General features: G+C 43.2%; 1 protein-coding gene across 2 annotated transcripts in view; it reads right to left on the bottom strand.

Annotated features, from left to right (window-relative positions):
* KANK1 (KN motif and ankyrin repeat domains 1) overlaps positions 1 to 12823 on the bottom strand; it is a 208282-nt gene that overhangs the window by 58541 nt on the left and 136918 nt on the right. For both annotated transcript variants that reach the window (XM_038527148.1, XM_038527149.1), the window contains exon 3: positions 4425 to 4544. In XM_038527148.1, the coding sequence (XP_038383076.1) occupies positions 4425 to 4461 (37 nt within the window). In that variant the 5' untranslated portion in view covers positions 4462 to 4544. The remainder of the gene's footprint in view (positions 1 to 4424; positions 4545 to 12823) is intronic.

Here is a 12823-nt window from a genome sequence, read left to right as displayed (position 1 = left end):
GTAGTTTCCTGAAATACATACTTTCCCCTTGATCTATTTAATAAGGACTTCACAGACACCACACTTTTGATTTTTGACATCAACAGAATGTGCCAAACAAAGGAAAAAGGCTCTCTGTGTTCAATGTCTGGCTTAGCCATTAGCTATCTGGGTGAGCTGGGCAACTTGTGTTTTGTGATCTGAAAGTAGGGACAGGTGAATCATAAGGACCCCCAGTAGCCCTTCCCCCTGTTTTTATGTCAGGAAACTTTGTTGTAGCCTCAGCTCTTCTGATGCACCACTGAACACACCACTTAAAGGGGAATGCAAAACACAGATAGGAACACACATTCAATCCTTTGGCAGACTTTTGCAGGACACCCTGGAAGGTCACGGATGGTACTCACAAATTAAAGCAGCCTCGGCTTCTCATCAGCTCCCCTTCTGCCTCTCGAGTAAGGCTAATGGAGACAATAGGCCTAAGACTCACCAGCACAAATACACCACCTCTGCCAGGCTGAGATTTTCTTTACAGATGGTCTCAGAAAACCCCGGGGCGGTTCCAGCCAGACCAGTCAGGGCAAACTGGTCTTGCACTTGACAAACAGCAGGCAATTCCTGCTGTTGGCTTCTCGGCTGGCCGTGGGCTCAGAGTTCTGTTTGAGAAATGCTGCTGCCCAGGAAAAATATTTACACAACCGAGTGGGCTGCACAGCATGGCAGTGTTTTCTACTTGCTCGGCCAGGAGTCTGTGGCTCTGTCTGACCAGGTCTTATCAGCGGCCTTTGTACCTCATTTAAGATCAGCATGGAGACAGAACCTGGAGCCAAATAACTGACCAGAGTAACGATAAGACTTTGTGAGATGTATTATATGAATTTAAAATGACAACCAAATTTTTAACACAGTTCAATAAGTACCCTAAGTAAGAAAATATATAGCTATCTGGAAAAGATATTATAATTATATAACATATAAAAATAAAAATATAAATACAATATGTAATATATAATATATATGCTTAAATCTGTATTATATACTATATATTATATATATAACATATATAGATGCACTTGAAAAAAAATATATATAGGCTGTGAAAGCAAAAATAGAAAGAGGGGGAAAAAAACATGATAAACTACCAAGGGCAAATATTAGCAAAAATAAGGCTGGTGATAGTAGGCATAAAAGGTTACTCCTTAATACTGATTTATTTATTCAACTGTAATACAATTCTTACCTCAAAGTCACAGTATCTGACAGGGCCTGGCACAGGGGTGCATAAACAGGTGCTTTTCAGACCAAGAACTCAGGACAGAGGTAGAACAAGAGGGGCGGCAACTCCCCTGACATCTGACCAGCCTTACATCATAAGAAGTGTTTTTCTGGCTATTGTTTTATTTTTCCCTCACAACACTCCTGTGAAGAAGGTGGGGTAGGTATTTTATCTTCATCTGACAAATAAACCACTTGTTATTTAGCTTCTAAAGGATCCGAAGCTCTAATTAACATTTCACAACATTAATTAGTGTTTACAGAGGTAAACAGTGCATCGCGATTCAGAAACGCGATTTGCAACGCGATTCAGAAACCCAAGAGGCAGCAGACCATCCCCCTCCCCGAAGCAGAAATACAGCTATTTTCTTCACCAATTACACCCATGTAGTTCCTAGGAAGCCACAGAAAGGGGATCATCTGTAATGCTTGTACCTCATCACATTAACAAATGACAGTAGGGGACTCTTTGTCAAACCCTAGTAAAGTGTGTGCAATTCATGAAAACAAAACTGGACCAGTCACCTGGAGTGGGATGGAGATCTTGTGGAAGATAGGCAACACAAAGACAAATGATTGACAGTGACCGTGTGGACAGTGAGGAGGAAGAGGAACAGGGGACAGGTGCCCAGGTGAGGCTCCCACGTGCAGTGAATAAGAAGAGAGGACACCCAGCTAAACTTGAATTTCGAATACCCAGTGTGTACTTTTTTAGTATAAATCCGTCCTCTATTTAATCCGGATGCTCTGTCCACAGAAACCCTCCGATTCTACTACAATGCAAGGTCCTCAAAGGTGGGAGTTTTTGCTTGTTTGTTCACTGCTGGATCCCCAGCACCCAGAACCGTGCCTGGTGCCCTGGAGGCATTCCATAGTACCGGCCATGAACTAGGGAAGTGTATTTCTTTTCTTTCTTTTTTTTTCTTTTTTAAAGATTATATCCATTTATTCATGAGAGACACAGAGAGAGAGGCAGAGACACAGGCAGAGGGAGAAGCAGGCTCCCTGTGGGGAGCCCGATGCGGGACTCGATCCCAGGACCCCAGGATCATGCCCTGAGCCAAAGGCAGATGCTCAACTGCTGAGCCACCCAGGTGTCCCATATTTTAAAATTTTCTAAAATGACCATCACATATATGTATATATACATATGCATATGTGTGTGTGTGTGTGTGTGTGTGTGTGTATGTGTATAAGTGTGTATGTATAACTAAAGTAATTGTGTATGGCTAAGCCTCTCATCAGATTGCTTATGGAGGTCATGGTGACTAGAATAAATACTACTGTCCCTTGCCTGGTCCAGACACCTGTCTGCAGGAACCATTCATCCCCTGACACCCCAGCACTCACTAATCAGAGAGCATCCCCTTGCTTCCAAACTCAGTGCCCAGACCTGTTAGGCAGGGGGAAAGGTTATAGCTCGGTCATCAGACTTTAAGAACAAAGGGGACACTCTAGGACAAGTGGAGTTGAAAAGGAGCTGAGGGCAAATGAGGTAGGTATCTAAACCCTTGAAGACAGGAATGTGCCAGAGAGGCCAGAGGGTCAAGGTCTGAGGGCCCCAACAGTTCCAGGCCCCCCTTTCTCTGAATGTGTGAATTCAAGTGAGGGCAGGAGTGGGATGGCAGAGCATCCATCACAGAGGACTGAAACTCACCCACAACACTCAAGAAAGTTCACAATGCTTCAATTTCCTCCCTTATCAAATACTTCACTAGAGAACCAAGGAATAATCCTGACTTGACTTATTTAGGTAAGTGACTGAGTTTCTCTGCCATCACCTAGGGATGGTGGTGGTGGTAACCATATAATCTCCTAGGATTACCGTAAGGATTAAGCAGGATAATGCAGGCAAGGCATCTAGGCCACCATGGTACACAGTAAGTGTGCATTAAATGTTAGCTTTTGTCATTCATATTTTCTTAGTGACAGCTGTCCTGAGCACAATCTATAAAAGTCCCGAGAAGCTGGGCAGTAGAAAGGGCAAGTGAAAGAATAAATAGAGAAAGATCAGTTGTCCCAGAATGCACCACCAAGTATGGTTGGGTTTGGTCTGGGGCAAGCTACAGTGTTCTCACCAGAGGGGATGCTTGCAGCTGGGATTGCTGCAACAGAAAGTCACAGACAGGTTGGGTATGCACCCTTCAGAGGGCTCCTGCTGCTCCTGTCTTTACCAGAGCTTTCCAGCTTACAGGGCACTTGTAAGTCCATTTCTGGCCCTCATGTGGTCCTAACCCTCCAGGTAGATGTATTTACTGACGTTTTACAGGTGGAGAAATAGTCCTGCCCCATATTTCATGGTCAGTGCTGCAGATGGGCCTCTCATTCAGGGCAGAATGTGCTCAGACCAGGAGAGCCAGGACTGGGTTCAGCCACCACACAAGAGCTCCCACACACACAATCACTGCTCTCACACATTCTGCTCTTTGACAGGTTACCCAAGACTGGAATGTACACCTGGCCTGCTATTTTGGACAGGTGGTGGTCTCCCGCCATATACCATCTCTTGAGAGGCTTTTCTCTGCTTTTGTTCTATAAATTTCTCCCAAATCCTGTATAAGCAATGTTGGAGGAGATATGAAAACTACACAGGTCTCTCATGTAACCAGAGTAGAACTAAGAACAAAGTCTTTATGATTCACGATATGGCTTGTTGCATATTCTTCTCCGGGAAAGTGACTTCAAATACTATGCTCTTCCCTAGCCCCTCTTTCTCTTTGTGTGGCAACATGATACAAAAGCTGCCCGGGAGTGGATACTAGGAACTGGCTTGAAGCATCCGGACTCATTTCCCCTCTCGTTGCTCAATCTCTCATCAAGAAGGAAGAGAGGAGTACACATTACACTTGGATCAGCATTCAGGATCTTACATTTATCTTTCAACACTTCAATAGAACTGACTGGGGTAATAATTTACCTAACTGATTCCTGTACATAAAGACTCTAAAGATAAAAGCAAATTATCCAAGAGATTTAAAAACAAGAAGAAAGCACAAACCCAGCTTCAATGGATAGAAAATCTTTGAAAGCCTAGTTATCTAGGCAACTCGCTCATGTATACCCATTATTCAAAAAAGAAATTAAAAATCAGGTTGAGCAAAGGCATACACTTGCTCTTTTACACACACACACACACACACACACACACACACCACAGACCACAGAGTTACCTGAGGCACAGCCGTTAACCTTTGTGATGTGTGCCATGCTGGCTGCAATCCAATGACAGGTCCAGAAAGAAGTAAGGAGTCATGCAAATTTTATGCATCAAGTTCCCAAACGCATTCAACCTGAAACAATAAAGAGAGCCCCATCAAAGCGGATCATTTAAAAGTATGTACAACACTAAATCTTAGACGTGTGTTTATAAAGATGGCTGCCAATGGAGAGAGCGGATCTGAGGTGGGGGGGAAGAGGCAGCCCATGAATGGTGGTGGTGGCTGCCCAGCCCTGCCACCCGGTGCTGAGAGGATCGCACACCCATAGATGTGCCTGGGGACGGGCACCCAGGGCAGGTCTACAGACCCGACACTCTCAAGGGAGACAAAATTGGTTCTCAAAAAACATGACATTTTTAGGAAGGTGGCCTTTAAACACCAATGGCCTCCTAGTGGGTTATGGCTCCATAGCCCCTCACAAACCATCGTTTCCAAATGTTGGCTTAACAATTTCATTCACTAACTGCACTTTCAGAGTAGTTGCTATTGTACCAAGCGTTCACATTTTTAAAGGATTAGTTCATGGGAACCCTTGGAGGTATTTCAGTCTTGCAAAATATAAATCTGATCTGGTCACTCTCCTCTTAAAAAAAGTCTTCCCTGTCTCCCACTGTCCAAGCAGATAACCTTCAGGTGACATAGCATGGCACACGGTTTGGAAACACAGGGTTCATGTTGGGCACCGTATTTCTTACTTTATACGGATCTTTTATTTAAAAGTTAATCGAGGGACACCTGGGTCGCTCAGTCGGTTAACCATTCGGCTCTTGATTTCGGCTCAGGTCATGAATCTTAGGGTCGTGGGATCAAGCCCTATATGGAGCCCTGTGCTGGGCGTGGAGCCTCTTTAAGATTCTCTCTCCTTCTCCCCTCTCTAAGAAAATAAAAAAAATAAAAGTTAACTGAGATCACTGCCATAAGATGTATTACAATCACGGAATTGAAAATAAAAAAGAAATGGGAACAAGAAACGAACTCTGCTCCAACCCTGATTTTTCGAAATGCCTTTTGGAAAATGCTGGCAAAGAAAGCAAACAATGGTGCAGATAGAAGTATTCCATTTCTGCTATGCCCAGATCCTAACTCTAGACCCATGAAACCCAAAGAAATTGATCTAATGAATTCCACGTTGAGATTTCAAGCAACAGTTCAGAATCCCCAAACGACCTGCCAACAACAGGAGGAATGCTAACATAACAACACATCCATATACAATGGGTTCTAATGCAGCCACTGAAATCATTTAAGAGCTTTGAATAATGTAGTAAACTACTCAGGATGCCTGGTGGCTCAGCGGTTGAGCGTCTGCCTTCGGCTCAGGGTGTGATCCCAGAGTACTGGGATCGAGTCCCACATCGGACTCCCTGCATGGAGCCTGCTTCTCCCTCTGCCTGTGTCTCCGTCTCCCTTTCTATGTCTCTCATGAATAAATAAATAAAATCCTTAAAAAAATGTAAAATACTCAAAGGACAGTGATAAATATTGCATTCTGTCATAAACCCAATATTGTTAAAAATGTGAAGGTATGTATTTACATTATTTACACATTGATTTAAAACCATTAGAAGTATACCAAATTGTTTGTTATGGTTGCTCCTGGGTGATGATGCCATTAGGGATGAGTTTAGCTCCTCTATTACTTTTGTATTACTTTTGTAACAGTAACTTAAAAAAAATTTAGAGACTTCTTGTCTTGGGTTTTATTTGCTTTAAAATGGACAGGAGAAAGAAAAGAGTATTTTCGAAATGCTACACGAAAGGGAAACTACCAGGCCACAGTCATGCAGATGGTAAGAGGTGAGAAATACTAGTCAATCAGAGGAAGAGATGGCTGATCCCTGTGGTCACACAGGCTGAGCATGTCTTGCTGTAGAGCCAGTGAATTTTTCTTCGCTGCCCGAATGGGTTTGCACTGGAACTCACAGCTAACACACTGTTCCCTGGCTCGGTGGCGTCTCCAGCTCTGGTGACAACCACCAAGCCCACCCGCAGGGACCTGATTCTCGGCCTCCCACATCAGGCCTCAGGGCTCCCTGCTGGTCCCAATTTTTGGCCTGGCAGCACACCAGGAGGACAGGACGGCTTGCTTCTTTCCATGTGGCAATCACATGACATTCTGTCGGAAACAGGCACTGGCTCAGGTCCAGGGCACTGAGTTTGGGAAGCAGTCACCCCTGTGCAGGCAAACCTCGCTCAATCAAATGGTGGGTTTTAGGGATTAAATTAAAAAAATATATATATATATAGGGACTGGGAGGGCAGAAGGAGGAGGAGAGGTAGCAGGGGGATGAGGGGGCAGAGAAGAGAAGCCCAGCTTCTGAAATTCTTCAACTAATTACACTTTTAAAAGCCAACAAAAACAAGACCTAAGCAAAAACCTTGATTCCTGACTCCCTTCTAGACCTATGTGCTCGTGCTCTTGCTTCATAATGGCTTGTAAATACCTCCACTTAAACTCTTGAGGGCAAACGGAAGGCAAGAAGAAACAGGCTGTGTGTGTTATGGGTGCGTGAAGTAGGTGTCAAGGTATTCGGATGGAGATGTGCCCAGAATCTTGGGAGTCAAGCTTCATTACACTTCGGTCCAACGTTCCTCTCCTGTTGGTGAACCTCCTTCACCTGGCAGAGGATTTTTATGCCAGATCCAAACTGGCTCTCCCACCCTCCCTCCAACTGAACAATAACCTTCAAATGAGGAGGAAGCCCCAAATGAGGAACTACAAACATGCCACTGGTATGATAACATGACACGGCTGTCGCTGGGCGTGGATCCTGGTGGCGTCTGCACAAAAACAATGGCTTTATACTGTGTATTGATTTTTCCCAGTTATTGCTCATGCCTGACAAGTGGCCTTAAACCATGAGGACTTAGTCTTCCTAATGATATGCAGATACTTATGTCAGGGCATTATATAAACCAGAAAAGGTTTGGCCATGATCCATTCTCTGTTACAGATCAATAAACTGCTTCTTTTCTTCGCCAGAGAAGACTGCAAACAGTAAATCTTCAGTGGTACAATGGTGGCTTAGTTCTGCTCACTAAGAAAAAGCACTTCTTTGAAAGGCTTTGGGAAAATACATCAATACAGAAACTAAAGAATTTGTCTTCTCTGTTTATTTCAAGAGACTAATCTGGAGAACATTTTAGTAGTTCCCTAGTATAGTGCAGAGAATAATACAGACACTGCATGAATTTGCCCCATAAATACTTTACATCACGAGCTTACTATGGAACAAATGTGAAGAGCAGCTTGCTAAGTCTTATTCAAAGGATGCAGTTATGAAAACAAACAGATGAAACTGAGATCTGATATATAATCTAGGCTGGCACTGCCAACCACCCAAATGTCACTGCCTTGGGTAGAGTCCAGATAATGATGACGGGGACACCGCGGACGACCATGCAGATGACAGCTGGCATTTATCGAGCTCTTACTACTATCAGCTATTGAGATAGAAACAGCATCTACTCTATGGTGCACCATTATTTTAAGGATCGCCGACTGAGAAAGATGTTCATTAAATGGCCAGAAAAATGCTCCTCAAACACTAATTATTGTAAGACATAGCCTCATATTAGAAGTGCTCAAAATGTGAGAAATGTGCATCTTAGAATTTGCGAAATGATGGGACATTCAAGGCGCTTTGAAAAGCACCTAACAGTTATCACCTCATTCAAACCTCACAACAACCCCATGAAGTATAAAAATTAGCTCTCCTCATTTTACAAAAAGGAAACCGTGGCCTGGGGAGGTTAGAAGACACCTGGCTCAGAGAACTAGTAAGCGAGAGCGCCGAGTCCAGAGGTAAACCATCCAGCACCGGTGGTCATGGGCACTACTGCTTTAACAAGTATGAATTTACGTCCATAAATAAGAGGAGCCCCTCAAGGAGGTCACCTGAGGGATGTATCTGGTTATGGCAAGGATGCTTTGCTCAAATTCCTTTTAGACAGAAAGTTGTTTCAGAACGTTCTGGAGTATTGTTTTGGGAGCATCTTCCATCTTATTCCCTGAGATTATGTGTTTAAGAGTCTGAGGAGGGACTCCTGTGACACCCAGGAAATGTCTCAGGACATGCCTGCCACACTCTGGAGTGTGGAGACTCCACAGGACACCAGCCAGCCTGGCTACCCACCTCGTTCCTTAGACTTTGCTCTGGATGTCATCTGGTTCCTTCAAAAAATTAAGTACCTTTTCAACCAAACAACATTCTCCACCCTGGAGGATAGGTGGGAGGCTCCCAGTGGGATCATAGGAATTTCAAAAATGGATAGAAGCTGGGCAGTGAAATTGGAATACGAACCCTGCTGCTCCAAGGACAACTGGGAAAGGTGAAACAACTGTTTTGACGGGCAAGGTCTGGGATGTCTTTTGCAACATGTCATAGGAATTTTTCTTTCTTTTGCTTCACAAAAGTAACAACATCAACAGTTGTACCTAAAATCTGGAAAAGACAGAATCTGAAAAAATAATCACTCATTATCTCCTTGGGCCAATGTGGCCACCATGACCACCTGAGTTGATTTCTGACTCTGTATATTTTTATCATCTTACCATGTTTTAAAGACCTATAACTCCTAGGATTCATGTCAGCCGCATTTTATTTCTACTTGGAGACGTAAACTAAACACTGTATCATCCTCACAAGTTCGCACACTAGTGCTGGAAGCAGACAGGCACAGAATCAAAGGAGAAAGCCCTAGAACAGCAGTGTACACACAGTTAACTATTCCACAGCTTGGAGCTACTACTTTGCCTCCAAAGGCTGCGAGTGGCCAAAAAAAGGTAACTATTAGAGACCACTTGGCCTCAGTCTCAAAGGATCAATGAGTGTTTTCCAGGGGGAGAAAGAGGGAAGGGCATTCTAGACAGAAGGAACAAAGTCAAAATCTTGACATGCAAAGTCAAGAGCTACATGATGAGGCACCCAGATGGCTCTGTCATTAAAGCATGTGACTCTTGATCTCAGGGTTGTGAGTTTGAGCCTCACATTGGGTGTAGAGACTGCTTAAATAAAAATATTAAAAAAGGGGAGGAGGGCGCCTGGGTGGTTCAGTCAGTTAAGCACTCAACTCTTCATTTCGGCTCAGGTCATGATCTCGGGGGTCGTGGGATCGAGCCTCGCACTGGGCTCTGTGCTCAGCAGGGGAATCTGCTTGAGGGTTCTCTTACTTCTTCTGCCCCTTCTACTTTCTCTCTCTAAAATAAACACATAAATCTAAAAAGAAAAAAGAGAAAGAAAAAAGAAAAGGAGAAAAAGAAAAAGAAAGTGTGTGCTAAGTAGAGCTGTGGCTAGAGCACGGTCTGCTTACATGGGGGGCTTTGCTGTAAATGAAGTGAATTGCCTAAGAAAAAGAGCACCAAGGCCTGAATGCTAAAGAGAAGAGTCTACACAAGCCAGAGTGGAAACACACACACACACACACACACACACACACACACACACACACAAATACCTTTACCCTAATGAAACGTGCAAAGCTCATTTATTTCTTCAAATAAGTCTGTCTTTCAAACACTCATCCAAAAACCTGTCTAATTTATTATACACAATCTATTGTTGCCCAGATATTTCTGTCCAGAGTTTAATTAAACGTACTTAATTAAAAGTATGTTTGAGTGCAAACTTTGGCCACAGTTCATCATCAGATTATCTTCTGGTGATTTCTAACACCGGCTCTTACCACAGAAACTATGGTGGCAGTAATGTTAACCAGCTCTTGGTTATTTTCCAACCAAATTACCTAATTATGACCCAAACCCATTTACCTTTCTCAAATACAGCAGATAATTTTCTTGGTATGGGTGGCGTAGAGGGGAAAGGAGATCTTAATTATCCATCACGATCTAAGTTGGAATCCTGGACACTAGTTTCATTTATAATATAGGAAAATGATGGGTTTTGCCCATTAGAAAAACTATTTTTGCCATGTTTGCTCAGTTATGTTTACAACTTATTTCTTGGGGTAACATGTAAGAGGCTAGAAGAAGTTTTTCTATCACAGAAACGAGTTAAAATGAAGACACTAAAGAGAAAATATGGGAGAAGCAACAGTAAATGAATTCATTTATTCATTTATTTGTTTTTTTAAAAAAGATTTATTTATTCATGAGAGACACAGAGAGAGAGACAGACAGAGAGAGAGAGAGACAGAGAAACAGGCAGAGGGAGAAGCAGGCTCCATGCAGGAAACCTGATGCAGGACTCGATCCTGGGACCCCGAGATCACGCCCTAGCCAAAGGCAGATGCTCAACCTCTGAGCCACCCAAGTGCCTCTCATTTATTCATTTAACAAGGAAGCCCGCAATGTGCCAGGCACAGAGGATGGACCTACAAGCAAAGGAGATGCCCACCTCCCCACATGCCTCCAAATCATCTAACTAGAGATCTGTGCTTTAGGTTGAGAGATAATTGAGGTCTCACAGTATGCGTAACAGATTAGCTCTACTATAAGCCAATTCCTTGCTCCTTTTTCCTGCCTTATGAAACTCAAACTAGGCTCTTAGAAAAACAGCCATATTCTAAGTGGTCTAAAGTATGAAGACTGCCTCTCCTACCTCTACTCCATTCTCAATGATAGAATGCCTGTGCTGTTTCAGGAATTGAAAACTTTGTTGTTTCCCCAATGGGGGCACAGACCAAAGATGTTGCATCGCAAAACATTCCCATGTTAAGATCTGCCTCCTTGTGTTCCTAAGTGGGCACAGCCTTGCCTAGCCCTCCCATAGACCCTCCTGGGCCATCCACGACCACTCTAGATTGTGGAAGTGCATCGGGATCTTTCTGAGAGTATGCATAAGGACAATGCTCCTAACCAACAGGTTAAAGCCACTTCAGAGCCGCAAACACTTTCAGAGCCTGGCACTGGCGCTGTACCAGCAGGGTTGCTGGAACTCACACTGCTTCCTGAACACTTAAAGGAAAGGCTGTTGGTAAATTTTCTTTCCAGGAAATTCTCAGTGAAGAGAGTTTATCAGAACATACCAACCTAGGCTGAAAAGTAGTTGTTTTCCTCTGCGGAAAAAATGAAAGGGGAGATAAATGAAAATTAGAATTATTGAAGTTTTTTTTTTTTAAAGCTTATCACCTTTATGCTTTTTGTTGACCTCAGAGGAAAATACTCTTATGATTCAGTAGAGGCACACAAAATAGTACGTCCTGATTTGCTCTGGTTCATTTCTAAAGGGTTGAGGGAGAAGAGACCACAGCAGAAACCTAACTCATTTACAAGTAGGTCCTCGTTAGTGAAGTCTTGCTCTTAGCAAGCAACCCTACTGCCAGTAGCTTACGAGCTAAAATGTCAGTGCTTTTGCCTATTCAAATATTAAAGAACCCAAATGTAACAGCCATGGCTGTAAGAGAATTAGTTTATTGTAGCCTGAAAGGCTTTTGTTCATTTCCTATTTTAATTATTTAAAATGTGAAGTTCTCATTTATTTACTGCTGTAGCAGACATTTTCCCTCTAATTCCTCTGGGATTGGGTTCTTATAGGATACTCTCTGTGATTATTATTCAATGGCAAGTTCAAGGGTACTTGGGACTGTCACTAAGGAAAAAAAAGGATCATAACACATCCTCAGGTTCTTAACCTTCAAGCAGAGGTTCTCAAAATGTGGTTCCCTGACAGCAGCATTATCACTGATCTTCTGGGAACTTAGAAATCCAAGATCTCAGGCCATCCCAGACCTACTGAATCATGAAATCTAGTAAGATTCTGTATCTTAACCAGCCCTGAGGTGACTCTGATACAGGCCAAAGGTTCTTAAAACCACTGCCTTAAAAGATGGGTTAAATGAGAAAAAACTAAGTCCTAAGGCTTGAAGAGCCAGGAACATCAACTAATTTTAAGAAAATGATACCCAGTGATTTGCACAATGTTCCCCAAAGGGTTGACTTTTTTTTACAATTTATTTACTCAAAACATATTGGTTGGGCACTCAGCATGTAACAGGCACACTGTTAGAACTTGAGTGGTAAACACGAGAGACTCAGTTTCTGCCCTCTTGGGCTTAGAGGCAGGAATTTCACACATATGACTCACACACAACGGCCAATTATTAACACATTGTGCTAAATGCCACAAAGGAGGAAGAAAAATAGATGTTGAGTGAAAATAACAAAGGTCAAACTTCTTAGGGTTGATGAGAATATGGAGATGTCTGGGAATGGGTGGTCCTTATGAGCATCTCTAGGGAAATGACACTGAAGGTGAGACCTGAGGGACATCAGACTCGAGGCAGGTGTGAACTGGGGGCGTGTGGGGAACAAGGCTGGAGTCCAGAAACAACCCGACACATAGATGCTCCCATAAAGTCTCCACAGAGGCATATAGAACCACCCAACAAGG

Source organism: Canis lupus, chromosome 1, assembly GCF_011100685.1.
Source record: "Canis lupus familiaris isolate Mischka breed German Shepherd chromosome 1, alternate assembly UU_Cfam_GSD_1.0, whole genome shotgun sequence".
Taxonomy (NCBI): Eukaryota; Metazoa; Chordata; class Mammalia; order Carnivora; family Canidae; genus Canis; species Canis lupus.
The sequence above is the reverse complement of the archived record's forward strand: the minus strand, read 5'-3'. Positions and strand labels throughout refer to the sequence as shown.